General features: G+C 43.2%; 4 protein-coding genes across 4 annotated transcripts; 1 reads left to right on the top strand and 3 right to left on the bottom strand.

Annotated features, from left to right (window-relative positions):
- Nucleotides 1-449: 449 nt before the first annotated feature.
- LOC120893440 (mucin-5AC-like) lies at nucleotides 450-3,049 on the bottom strand. The gene is made up of 4 exons (XM_040295331.1): nucleotides 2,933-3,049; nucleotides 1,628-2,870; nucleotides 981-1,561; nucleotides 450-915 (listed from the first exon to the last, which is right to left on the bottom strand). The coding sequence occupies exons 1-4, from the start codon at nucleotides 2,999-3,001 to the stop codon at nucleotides 733-735; spliced, it is 2,076 nt and encodes a 691-aa protein (XP_040151265.1). The 5' UTR covers nucleotides 3,002-3,049; the 3' UTR covers nucleotides 450-732.
- A 374-nt stretch (nucleotides 3,050-3,423) lies between these two features.
- On the bottom strand, nucleotides 3,424-5,162 carry LOC120908517 (plasma kallikrein-like). Its single transcript, XM_040319592.1, has 5 exons — nucleotides 5,103-5,162; nucleotides 4,609-5,019; nucleotides 4,443-4,557; nucleotides 3,793-4,391; nucleotides 3,424-3,723 (listed from the first exon to the last, which is right to left on the bottom strand). The coding sequence occupies exons 1-5, from the start codon at nucleotides 5,160-5,162 to the stop codon at nucleotides 3,535-3,537; spliced, it is 1,374 nt and encodes a 457-aa protein (XP_040175526.1). The 3' UTR covers nucleotides 3,424-3,534.
- Nucleotides 5,163-5,488: 326 nt separating this feature from the next.
- On the bottom strand, nucleotides 5,489-7,933 carry LOC120893444 (trypsin-1-like). The gene is made up of 4 exons (XM_040295345.1): nucleotides 7,396-7,933; nucleotides 6,518-6,668; nucleotides 6,035-6,429; nucleotides 5,489-5,953 (listed from the first exon to the last, which is right to left on the bottom strand). Exons 1-4 carry the CDS (start codon nucleotides 7,459-7,461, stop codon nucleotides 5,582-5,584), a joined length of 984 nt encoding a protein of 327 aa, XP_040151279.1. The 5' UTR covers nucleotides 7,462-7,933; the 3' UTR covers nucleotides 5,489-5,581.
- Nucleotides 7,934-9,854: 1,921 nt separating this feature from the next.
- LOC120893443 (trypsin-1-like) lies at nucleotides 9,855-11,328 on the top strand. The gene is made up of 4 exons (XM_040295344.1): nucleotides 9,855-10,091; nucleotides 10,174-10,381; nucleotides 10,451-11,007; nucleotides 11,075-11,328. The coding sequence occupies exons 1-4, from the start codon at nucleotides 10,032-10,034 to the stop codon at nucleotides 11,258-11,260; spliced, it is 1,011 nt and encodes a 336-aa protein (XP_040151278.1). The 5' UTR covers nucleotides 9,855-10,031; the 3' UTR covers nucleotides 11,261-11,328.
- The last annotated feature ends 224 nt before the right edge of the window (nucleotides 11,329-11,552 follow it).

The raw sequence follows: 11,552 nt of genomic DNA on the forward strand, positions 1-11,552 counted from the left end.
AAAACACATGTTTAATTCTGTCCGGAATGCGAAGCAAGATTTTTTATCTTGTTCTACATTCCGAACAGCCGAATAAAATTGTGATTTTTTGCATAAAAATATGTTTTTACGCAGCGATAATAACAAAAAAACAACTACATTTGAACAAATGCATTGATAGCCGTACAGGAAAGACCGTCATTTTGCGTAGCAGTTCGTGGGTTCTATTCATTTACAAGAAAAAAACAGCACCCAAACCCCGTTGTATTTAAGACGGTCGTTCTGTCGGTCTAGGACAGTGGTTTACAATCTTTTTGGAGCTTTTCCCACCATTTAAGGTGCATGTAGGATTTCATTCTCCACTCACAAGTTCATACGCGGGGGGAGAGTGTGGTAAATTATGCTATTTTGTGAAATTGTGATAACAAATTCCCCCTAAAAAAGTCAAAGTTCCCCACCAACATACAGAATCAAGTGTTAAGACTTAAAATAAGTTAAAAACTTAATAGGTGCATGTGTAAATTTGAAGATTAGAATAGGAATTTTGAGGCTGTCCAGATTATGAATCAACATATCGTAGCAGTTTTATGATATTTTGCAATGTTTCGAGCAAAATTATTGGAAATCTTTATTTTTTTCTCAAATGTTACATAATTCAGCCGCTTCTTAATAAGAGCTGGCACAAGTAGTATTATCGTTTGTTTAATAAAAAACAATTTTTGAGTAAACAATACTCTCGACTACACGATAAAATTATCCTTTATGGCACAAACAACCGGGTCCATATGTAGCTATCCATTCCAGGTAATGTGCAACGCTAGTAAACATAGCGGGCTGGCGAGATTTGCCACATTCGAATTCGGCAATATCAAGAGCGACACCGATCAATTCCCAAGATGTACCATTCTTCAATACTAATGCATCACCGCCATCGCCCTGCAGAAGGTGTAGAAAGATACAGTTATTCTTTTTCGTATAAATTGCCAGCATTGTGATCTTACCGTGCATGTATTGGCAGCGTTCGGGATTAACTGTGATGACTCTCCGCATAGATTGTTTGAAGATACTTGCGATGAAACTGTCTGGCATATTGAAGGGGCATGCATTTGAAGCTCGGTTTCCTGGAGAACTTCGGCTAACGGTCCATTTGGATAACTAGCACCCCATCCAACGACGGTAGCTTTAGGGGCGGGGAGAGATTCTGGGGTTGCAACGGGCAAGCAAATGGGTTGGAAACTGGTTAACGGATCCTTTAGAATCAGTAGCCCAATGTTGTCAGCAAATTGATTCGTGGTTTTGTAGCCGGGATGAACAAGGGCAGTGCTTATTTCGTTAGAAGTAATTGATTCGCTTGCATCAGTACGATTGTACACTCCCAGCAGTGCGCGTATATGCACGATGACTGGCATGCTCTCCACGATGGTAGCGGTTGTTACAATAGTACGATCGTTGATCAAAGACCCCTGACCGGAGGGGCTATCCAGGTAAGTTAGCAACGCAATCCAGGGGTATTTATTGTGAGGTGACACATTTGAACCTGCAACAATACGTTGTCCATGGAATGGTTTAAACGCACATGCACCTGAACAAATAAAAATAATCTTTAGTCAGGATACTTAAAGGAAGAACCCTACTACTTAATACTTACTGGTGCACGTCGGACAAGCTGGTGGCACTGGAGGAGGAACATTTTGTGCAGATGCGTTAACTAGTTGCGCATCATTCACGTCGCGTAACTCATTTACGTTTGATTCGGTTTTAAGGGCAGGCCGGGGAATGAAAAGTGTTGGGAATGCAGATTGAACATTTGTGCCCAGTTGGCTAGTAACAGTTTGGACCAATGTAGAACTGTTGAACAACGATTGAGTTTTGTTTACAAGGTTTACCAGTGGGAAATATATGGCGGGCACACGGGCTGTGGTGGATGTAGTTTTAGGACTTTCTGTAGTGGTTGTTTCAGTGGAGGACGTGGTCTCTGACGTACCGGTCGATGTCTCACTGCTAGCTGTGGTGGAAGTAGCTTCCTCAGTCGTAGCACCAGGTTCTGTCGATTGAACCACTGGTTCGTCGTTACTGGGTCGATTGAGATTGATGCCAAAAATGTTTGAAATTCCGTTTTGTACGTTAGCACCGAACTGTCCAGCAAGATTCTGTGCCGCTCCCGTGACATTGTTCCACGATGCCTGAGTATTATCGATGAGACTTTGTATAGGATTTGACGAACCGTTGGCGGAAGAGCCGGATGTAGGCTCGTCATTGCTTGGCCGATTTCCTAGCGATCCGAACAATCCATTCTGAATGTTCACGCCTAACTGATTAGTGATTTGCTGCGCTGCATTAGTGGCGTTGCTGAAAGTGTTCTGGGAGGCAGTTACAAGTTCTGCCACCGGGTTTGGCGGTGGATCGTTCATCACAGAACTGCTGTTTGTTTGTGGCGCAGGTTCAGTAGTGGTACTCGACGGTATTTGAAAGAAAGATGCAATAGTGCTGTTATTTCCCTGAAAATTACTCAAAACCTGCTGTATTATTGACAGTTGGTTGGGTTTGCTTGGTACCACAGATTGCCCACTTTGAGGATCACTGAGTGAGAGGGACGGAAACGTAAGAGTGGCTAGCGAACTCTGGACAGGCTTTGTGATATTGTTGGCTGTTTGGTTCAGGTAATTTTGGACGTCAATAGCGGCCTGAGGAATTGGCCATTTCGAGTTAGGAGGGAAATTGTTTGGACTGTCATCGTGCAAACTTGTGGCGACCGTGATGGGACTTGCACCCGATTCTTTGACTGCAAGCAAATTGGGCGAAACATCTACAAAGTGATGTACTCCACTGCCTAACGGAGACACGCGTGGATTTTCCACCGCTTTTCTGTTCACTGCTGGTTCTTTATGCTCCTGCTAAAGAAAATGTTTTTTTAGTAGAAAACGCAATGCACGAGTCAGTATAGTCAACATACTTCACCATGGTGTGCATGGGTAAACACTAAACAACTTAACAAACAAAACTGCACAGATATCACTTGCATGGTTTCTACAAACCAATTTCACTTCTGTTCTGTTCGAGTGGCACCGCCAAACTGAACGGAATTGCGGGCAAATCAAACGTTTTGTGCACGCCCTGATCGACGGTTAAATCCAGTTTTTAATGAACCTGCGGGGAGGAAGGAAGACACTTTTATGCCACGATTCGTTTTGTTTGGCGAGTACTTTTGATTTTTCGGTGGTGGAAGAAAAGAAAATCACGAACGATCGCTATCGCAGCATCCCAAATGCGTTGCACAAAATTCTTGCAAAACAGGTTTGCAGTTCCAACCCCACAGAGGTCATTGGCTTCAGGTGCAACTTTAAAAGAAATGCTATCGTAAGCCCAATTTCTTTGGGGTTAACAACCGAAAAAAAACAAATTGCCATAACAAATACATTTTATTCATAAAAGTGCAATGTAAAATATGAAGCTTATTAAGCTCAATAACCTTTGTGTTATTTATTTACGAAAAAAATGATCAGGCCGTAATGAGTGAAGCGGAACAAATTCAATATCTAAGCCATAGTTCATGTTCTAAGCTTTACAGTAGCATCCGGCAGATTGTCTCTGCACCCAAGGAATATATGGATAAAGCTTAGTAAATACTGCAGGTTCGTTCGTTTGTCCACAACCAACGCCCGGAATTTGGATAGTTATACCGATGAGCGTCAAGAATGATGGGTCGTTTGGCCAGGGATACATAAGTCCAGCTCCTTCGTCGCCCTTTGTTGAAAAAGTAAACCGTTATGTTTTAAATACACGCAATGGTAGCACTTTTTCTCTTTTACTTACATCGCAAGAAGTCTTATGCTTGTCTTTCGGTGCAGGGCCAAACACACCACCGCATATATTATTCTCTGTTGAATTAGGGTAGGCCAGGCGACACTCATCGAATGAGTACAGAGGAATAGTCACTTCTTGTAGTTTGTTCCACGATTCCCCACCAAGCTCACGAGCTCCCCAGCCCACCAGTTTTGCCTCTGTGTTGGAAAATGTGTTAATTCTGCTGGGCAAACAAATGGGCATGAAGTTGTCGGTGATGGTTACTGGCACTGCCAACTGGAGAAGCCCTATATTGTAACTTAGCAAATTGGATGCACTGTACTGTGGATGAAGTTTCGTTCTGGTGACGGCGAACACACTCCTGGATGTACTTTCAGTGGTAGAATTAGGCTCAAAAACTCCAAATATAACTTTAATTTGATTGAAAATAATCATAGAAGAAACGGTTCTACCGGTTGTAAGCACCACGCGATCATTGATCAGCGTCCCAGTGCCTACGTTTTGATCGTAGTACTGCAATACAGCTATCCACGGATATTTGTTGTATGGTGTAACCTCAGCGCCACCTAAAACACGAAACGAGGCAGTTTTCTGGGCAACACCACAGGCTGTGAAATGTTCATAGGCATTAAATTATTAGTACATTGCCTAAAACTTACGTGTATGTTTACCCATGGTGCAATCTGATGGACAGAATACGGGCTGGGAGGTCACAACAGCGCTTGAGATGGGACGTGCAGGATTCCAATTGGCCGATAAAGATGCTTGATTCGCCTGGTTTGTGCCAAACACGGAATTAATCCCATTTTGAATTGTACTACCAACCTGAGAAAATGTCTCCTGAACAGTGGATATGCCTTGACTGATCACACCACCAGAGCTGGAAGCGGCAGATTGATCACTCAGCGGTCGATTAGAGAGACTGGATAGCACCAGCAGAAAATTACTGAGACCAAGCTGGACTGGTCCAGCGTTCGAAGGCTGTTGTTCATCGTGAGCTGCTGTGTCTGTAGGTTGTTTAGCTACGAAAGGTTTGTATAATTCTGATGTGCGATTCGAGTTGTGCAGATGTTGGACGAAACTAGTGAGTGCTGAAACACGCGCCAATGGTGGTTTGCTGTAATTAGGCACACGCTGTGTAGCGAGCTTTTGCTGAATAGACATATGATGTTCGATGAGCCTCGTTAGTGGTGCTTCGGTCGTAATGGGATCCAATTCGCGAGAGGAACCATTTATCTGAGATGTGTAAAAAACCAGGTACAATGTAAATCCACTAGTGGCATTTGAATAAAAACGATTTAAATCAACAGCTAGCATACCTTTTGTCCGTAGATGAAACCCAGCGATAAAATGATAAGAATACATGTAATATTCGCCATATCTTTAGCACCGTCGTGTGTGTATTTCACAAGATGTATTGCAAGAATGTTAAGCAATTTGATTTTACGGGTGCTTTTATCCGGAAACAGTTAAAAATAAAATAAAATAAAAGCACAAGAGAACCATTGCTTCGAATGGAACGCCATGCATCAAGCATGGCACCATTCTGTCAATTACCAACGAATATTGTGTGTTTCGAAACTCACAAAAAGTGATGGAAAAAAGAAGACAAACAGGTTATTTCGCCCCCCCCCCTTCCCTAATCTTCCGACGTTGGTCAATATCGGTCGTTGGTTATGGCGAGAATCGTACGAAAGACTTATGCTCAGTTTCTTATTTATATTTTATTTAAATGTTCAGTGAAAAAATGGTTAAATTAGGAAATAAAACAGCACAATCAAATTGTAGCAGGTGTATCTTAATCCTCACTGCAGTAACAACCATCAGCCGTATTCGACCGAATCCACGTACCGAACCGGTTCACTCTGGTATACACGCCGGGGTAATTCGGTTTGGCGCAACCCTCGCCCCACGACACAATCCCCGCGATCTGGTGCACATTGTCCGTGCTATTCTGCTTAATCACGTGCAATGGACCTCCGCTATCGCCTTGGCAGGAGTCTTTCTTTCCCTCGTCGTACCCTGCACACAGCATGTTGTCTGTGATACGAGATGCCCCGTATCCCGTCTTTCGACAGTCGGCGTTTGACATGATTGGAACCGTTACCTCCTGCAGATTTGTAGAGATGGCTCCGTTTTCTGATGTCGCACCCCATCCCGTCACAATGCCCTAGTAGAAGGTTGGAAGAGAAAAGATGAGCGTATTTCAAAAGAAACATCATGATAAGGGAGTATTTGTTTCGGAACGTACATCGTATCCAGTGAAAGGTTTCTTAGGCGTTGGCAGACAAACTGGTCGAAGTTTATCTTCAATGGTCATAACGGTCGCTAGCCGTAGGATTGCAATATCACTATTATAGTTGTTTGAGTTGTAGCCATTATGTTCGATGACACGCAGTACTTTCGAAACCATTGTCATCGATTCGCTGGTGGACACTCGATCATGTTCCATCAGCACAACGCTGATCTTGTTTCGGTTGAAACCGTGCACGCAGTGAGCCGCCGTTAGGACGTGGCGATCGCTGATCAGTGATCCTCCACAGTAAAATGTGCCCGAGTACTGCAACATTGCCATCCATGGGTACTGATTAACTTGCGTTTCTTGTCCTCCCACGATGCGCGTTAGTCGGTTGGTTCTGCCGCATTCTGGTCGACAAGAAGAATACAAAATGCATGTTGGAAAGAGTTATTTGAATCATCAATCATTTGAACGATTCATGTACTAGTCGCTTACTGCACATGGGACATGAATCTGGCGGTGTTAGGGTTTCTGGCGCTGGAGTAGACGTAGATCCTATCAATCCTGCCAGCCATTCAATAAAGGGATTGTTTTTCTCTGTTTGTCCTTGAGCGGGAATCTCTAGAGCCTGCCTGTGTTCGGGGATCTGGGAATCGAATAGATTGAAATATGCAGAGATGGTAAATTAAATTAATAATTATTAATATAGATTGATTTATATACTAACAAGAATAGGAGTAGAATATTGTTAAGATCACAAATGTAACAAAACGTTTACTTATCTCTAGAACATAACGGTATGTTTGGTAAACGACATAGTCGGTTTTCTTTTATTTATAAAAACAATATTTATTAAATTCAATATAATACAATATTTCGTATATAAAACTATTTGAAGAAAAGCTTATAATCATTAAAGGTAAACTAAGATAATTTAAAAATGTAAAAAACGATTGTATTCGTTAAGAAATCAAAACATAACCGGTTATTTGTGTATTATATTTTTCAATGATCTTATCTGGAACGTTCCAAACAAGAAGGCATAAAGCGTTGTAAAGTTTACAGGTCGCATTTTGTGTTCGTTTCGAAAACCAGTTCATTTCAGGAGCAGATTCACTCTTCTATTGATTTTAATCCCTCCATTCCGATTAGCGTGAATTTCTCGTTTCTTTTTCCAGTTTGAGAGTTTGTTGACCTCTTGAAACATTCTTTTGGTTAAGCACTCATCTTCTCACACACTCACAGAGACGCCAAAAACGAGATTTTTTTAATTAGCTGAATGCTTGCAAATAACAACTTTCTGAAGTCGAGTCAGTTACGATCATTCGCTTTCATCCAGGAGTAAAGCGATTCTGGCAGCGTCGGAAACTTACACGTCCACCGGTAGTGAGGTCACTGAGAAATAACAGGCCGGCCATACACAGGATTAACAGCCGCATGGTGCTACAACGAACTGCGTGAACGCACTGTATCAAACGTGTGCACTGGTTTTGCGAAAATCGCTGCTTAAGACTGTGAACTTTCTTTTCGTTGTCCAACGTTCGTGTTGGACAGGCAGTAGGCGACACTCTATCCACACCTTACTGTAATGTGGATAAGACTCTCACTGGATTGAATTGAGGTGTGCACTGGTAGGGTGTACTTTGCATATAAATTGAGCGGCACTGGGTATTCGAGCGTGTTTTCATGCGTGAATGTTCGTCGAATTGTCACTCCAACCGTTTGCGCCGGTCGTCGATTTCGTGCAGAAAACTCCAGGTTTCTTCAAGACGGTGTTGATTTTGAACAAATGGAAGAGTATCAACCGGCCACCATTGGCGTTCGCTCTAGTCGCGACGCGAGATCGTACACAACTAAACGTTGCCGAGTGAATCTCGCCACACCTGACCACATCTCTGCGCCTGTTGGTACGACCACATCGCGAGACTGGTGAGATAGAAGAGCCATTCTGGCACACACTGGCACAGCTGTTGATGGCTTCAACCCATTTGCTCTAGATGGCAGCAGGTTCCCGTATTTCTCGGGGGAGTTTTGTAGTTTAAAGTTATAAGACTTTTCAAAACTTTTCTACCTGCCTGGTGTAACATTCCATGTTAGTAACTAGGCCAGGGAACTGTAGGTGTACGTATTTTGTAGGAAGTGTTTGGGACGCCGGGGGTGCGTTTGGCAAAGAAAGCCCATCTACCACAGTCAGACCAAAGCCGTGGTCTTGAACTTGTCACATCCACAGTAGCGCTGGACGGTAAAGTTTACCGATCCTTCTTTTCTAGTCTTATTTTATTGTTATTTTCGTTGCTTCCTCTTTTGTGCATGTTTACGGTCGGGTCTTTACTTTCCTCGACCAATACGCTTACTTTACTGTTCGCAAGCTGATGATCAGTCGCTCGATCGTCTGCATTGGTCAATGTACAGTAATATTCTTCACGGTCAGGGTTGGACATTTCTTAGCGGTCGAAGCTCTAGGGGTTTGGAGTGGACCAGCCACCCGACCGGTTCTGTTGGTGAAGAAATGTACCGCTAGTTGGTGCATAAATTATCGCTTTCCGCTCGTAACATTTCGCGGATTAAGGTTTCAGAGCTTGGCAGCATTGCACTAACTACACGAATGGTTGTTCGCAGTTCGAAGAGTGGTAACCATAAAATCAACATGAAGCTAAATGAGCAGTAACGAGATGTAACAACGTTAGTAATCAATATTTACATAGCTCAGTGGGTTTATAATGTTTTTAGTAAACATAAAATATAATACTGTCACGAATCGGATTCAATCTATATCGCATTGTTCTAAGCTAACTAGCGTTTATGTAAATATGCCTATTCAGGTCAACGTGGACTTACTTTGTGTGATTATTGTACTAGTATAATTAAACGTTGTACATTCATAAGTAGGGGAAAGTATTGTAGCGTCCATGATTGATGGGTAAAAACTAAGATGAATGGATATTTTTGTAAATACACTACACTGTAAGTTTAAATTTTAAATTAATGAGACATTAAAAAAAATGCTTTATTCTCAATAATTAATGTACACACTGTTGAAGAAGGAAATTTGAAAAAATACAAAAATGTATTAATACGAAGTTTTATCCCATTTGTGTATGTGTTGTATGTGGTTTGTGCACAAACTTATTTCAATTCGTTCCTGTGAGTCCATTCCGATTGGTTGTAAAAGTTTACCATTTACCTTTGGCTGTATTTATAAGCCTATCCTGGCCTGTAAGATTTCATACGTCTTATTCGTTGCTTGATTCTTTTGAATTGTACATACATCTAATTGCATATACTTGAGCAAGTGTAACTGGATTTACGACGGCTACTCTTCGTTTCTTTCATTCCTACTGTTATCCCACTTATGAAATTGTTTCCTCCCTGTCCAGCTACTGCAAGTCGTTCATTCTGATACGCTTTCACTTGATATACTATTGCTCGTGTTCACTATTGTTCACTGGTTTGTGCGAGGGCGCGTCGCTGCGGTTCAATGGTGTTTGAGCTGTCATCAAAAGGACGTGAGTGGACGTTCATTGGACATAGCAAGCCAATGGCACACAGACACCATATGAGGTGCTTTCTTTAATTAATTTTGTCAGCTCATATGTTTTTTGTTCGGCTACACCCGTTCCCGTTTATTTGCTGTTGGTGCTGTTTTACACCTCGTGCGACTGCTCGGCCAGGTACGTTGCAGAGGACTTTGGGGTATTTTTTCGACCGCTGTCGACTCGCGGCTGCCCAAACACGTCGGCTTGATAATCTCAATGTGATTGTGGTCGGTCGGTCCCACCCCCGCACTTGGAATAGTTTGCGTGCGGCACGGGACGGAAGATCAGCACAGAGTGTTCGATGTACGCGCACGGTCACAGTCAAAAACGCAAGCAGTGAGCGATAGTGTTGCGTTGCGCGAGGATGCGGAAGTATCGTGCTGCTGGTGTGCTCATTTTTGGATGATCACCAGCTTTGCTAGGGAAGCACAGTTTTGGTGATTATTTCTTTGGTCTCTATTCCAAGGAGGAAGATGAAGCTGTTCACGGCCGTGTTATGGGTGGAGCTGTGCGTGTTGTATGTGGTGTTTGCTGTAAGTGTCACCGGTCAGCGGGTTACCGGGCTTGGTAGTCAAATTCTGAATTCATCTATTTTCGAACGATTCCTTCAACAAGCGAGAAGATGAGGAACACAACCGGATCAATTACGACATCTACGTGACGCCAATCATGGTGAGCACTATCGCTGACAACCGGTTTCGTGCAAAAAACCCACTTATAGCGTGGCTTTCGACTGTGCTGAGCTACAAACCTCCGAGCTTCGGCGTGGAGACACCGATCAGTTCAACAATGAAGCCTCCACCACGTGACTGCTCTCAGTGTTGTATGTATACGAGGTGTATGCTCTTGGGTCATGTGATTAAGGTTCCTACCTACTTTCTCTATCTTACAGCTTGTGGTCGAGGTAAGACAAGCTCAAGAATTGTTGGTGGGGACGCGGCCGATGTGAAAGAATATCCTTGGATAGTGATGCTGCTGTATCGGGGTGCTTTCTACTGTGGCGGTTCGTTGATCAATGATCGGTACATAGTGACAGCGGCACATTGTGTGCTAAGCTTCACGCCCCAGCAGCTGTTGGCGAAGTTGTACGATGTAGAGCACGGGGAAATGGTTACTCGCGCGATCGTTAAACTGTACGGTCACGAGCGATTTAGCCTGGATACGTTCAACAATGACATCGCGTTGGTCAAACTGCAGCAGCCGGTAGAGGCAGGCGGTAGCTTTATTCCAATATGTCTTCCCGTTGCTGGCAGAAGCTTTGCGGGTCAAAATGGAACTGTTATCGGTTGGGGAAAGCTAGCGAATGGGAGTTTGTCGCAAGGATTGCAGAAAGCGATAGTGCCAATAATTTCCAACATGCAGTGTCGAAAGTCAAGTTACCGTGCTTCACGCATCACGGACAACATGCTCTGCGCAGGATATACTGAAGGAGGTAGAGATGCCTGTCAGGTACGTCGTTGCAATGTACTAGTAATCCGCCACAGTGTAATAATATTATGATTCGTTATCCTTTCAGGGTGATAGTGGAGGTCCGTTAAATGTTGGCGATAGTAATTTCCGCGAGCTCGTCGGCATAGTGTCATGGGGAGAGGGATGCGCCCGGCCCAACTATCCCGGAGTCTACACACGAGTGACGCGTTACTTGAACTGGATTAAGTCCAACACCAGAGATGCGTGCGTCTGTGAGCATTCAATAGCGTAATTCTACACGAGCGTCATGGAGAGCAGATAATAATAAAACAAAATTACCAAACGTAACTAAGTAGTAAATGTGCACTATGCATGAATGAACTAATTAGGTAAACCGGCGGAAATCGGAGGAAACAGGCATTGAGCAAATGACATAGTATGAAAAGAGCAAAGATGATGACAATTTGCATGTTTTTTTACCCAATCCCATAAATCATACGGCGCACCGTCGGGTATGGAAATCGTTTGCACAATGTATGTGAGCCACATGAAAATAAGGTACAGTTAAATGAACATTAAATTTG

This window comes from Anopheles arabiensis, chromosome 2 (assembly GCF_016920715.1).
Source record: "Anopheles arabiensis isolate DONGOLA chromosome 2, AaraD3, whole genome shotgun sequence".
Taxonomy (NCBI): Eukaryota; Metazoa; Arthropoda; class Insecta; order Diptera; family Culicidae; genus Anopheles; species Anopheles arabiensis.

What these genes read in the sequence shown, in the direction of transcription:
- LOC120893444 (XM_040295345.1), bottom strand. Translation starts at nt 7,461, where the DNA reads ATGCGGCTGTTAATCCTGTGTATGGCCGGCCTGTTATTTCTCAGTGAC. An exon ending in ACCTCACTACCGGTGGACGT is followed by an intron (nt 6,669 to 7,395) that starts GTAAGTTTCCGA and finishes TTCGATTCCCAG; the next exon opens with ATCCCCGAACACAGGCAGGC. An exon ending in AACCTTTCACTGGATACGAT is followed by an intron (nt 5,954 to 6,034) that starts GTACGTTCCGAA and finishes ACCTTCTACTAG; the next exon opens with GGCATTGTGACGGGATGGGG.
- LOC120893443 (XM_040295344.1), top strand. Translation starts at nt 10,032, where the DNA reads ATGAAGCTGTTCACGGCCGTGTTATGGGTGGAGCTGTGCGTGTTGTAT. An exon ending in TGTTGTATGTGGTGTTTGCT is followed by an intron (nt 10,092 to 10,173) that starts GTAAGTGTCACC and finishes TCCTTCAACAAG; the next exon opens with CGAGAAGATGAGGAACACAA. An exon ending in ACGTGACTGCTCTCAGTGTT is followed by an intron (nt 10,382 to 10,450) that starts GTATGTATACGA and finishes TCTATCTTACAG; the next exon opens with CTTGTGGTCGAGGTAAGACA.
- LOC120893440 (XM_040295331.1), bottom strand. Translation starts at nt 3,001, where the DNA reads ATGCAAGTGATATCTGTGCAGTTTTGTTTGTTAAGTTGTTTAGTGTTT. An exon ending in CCCATGCACACCATGGTGAA is followed by an intron (nt 2,871 to 2,932) that starts GTATGTTGACTA and finishes TTTCTTTAGCAG; the next exon opens with GAGCATAAAGAACCAGCAGT. An exon ending in AGCTTGTCCGACGTGCACCA is followed by an intron (nt 1,562 to 1,627) that starts GTAAGTATTAAG and finishes TTATTTGTTCAG; the next exon opens with GTGCATGTGCGTTTAAACCA.
- LOC120908517 (XM_040319592.1), bottom strand. Translation starts at nt 5,162, where the DNA reads ATGGCGAATATTACATGTATTCTTATCATTTTATCGCTGGGTTTCATC. An exon ending in GTTTCATCTACGGACAAAAG is followed by an intron (nt 5,020 to 5,102) that starts GTATGCTAGCTG and finishes TACACATCTCAG; the next exon opens with ATAAATGGTTCCTCTCGCGA. An exon ending in TTCAGGAGACATTTTCTCAG is followed by an intron (nt 4,558 to 4,608) that starts GTTGGTAGTACA and finishes GGCACAAACCAG; the next exon opens with GCGAATCAAGCATCTTTATC.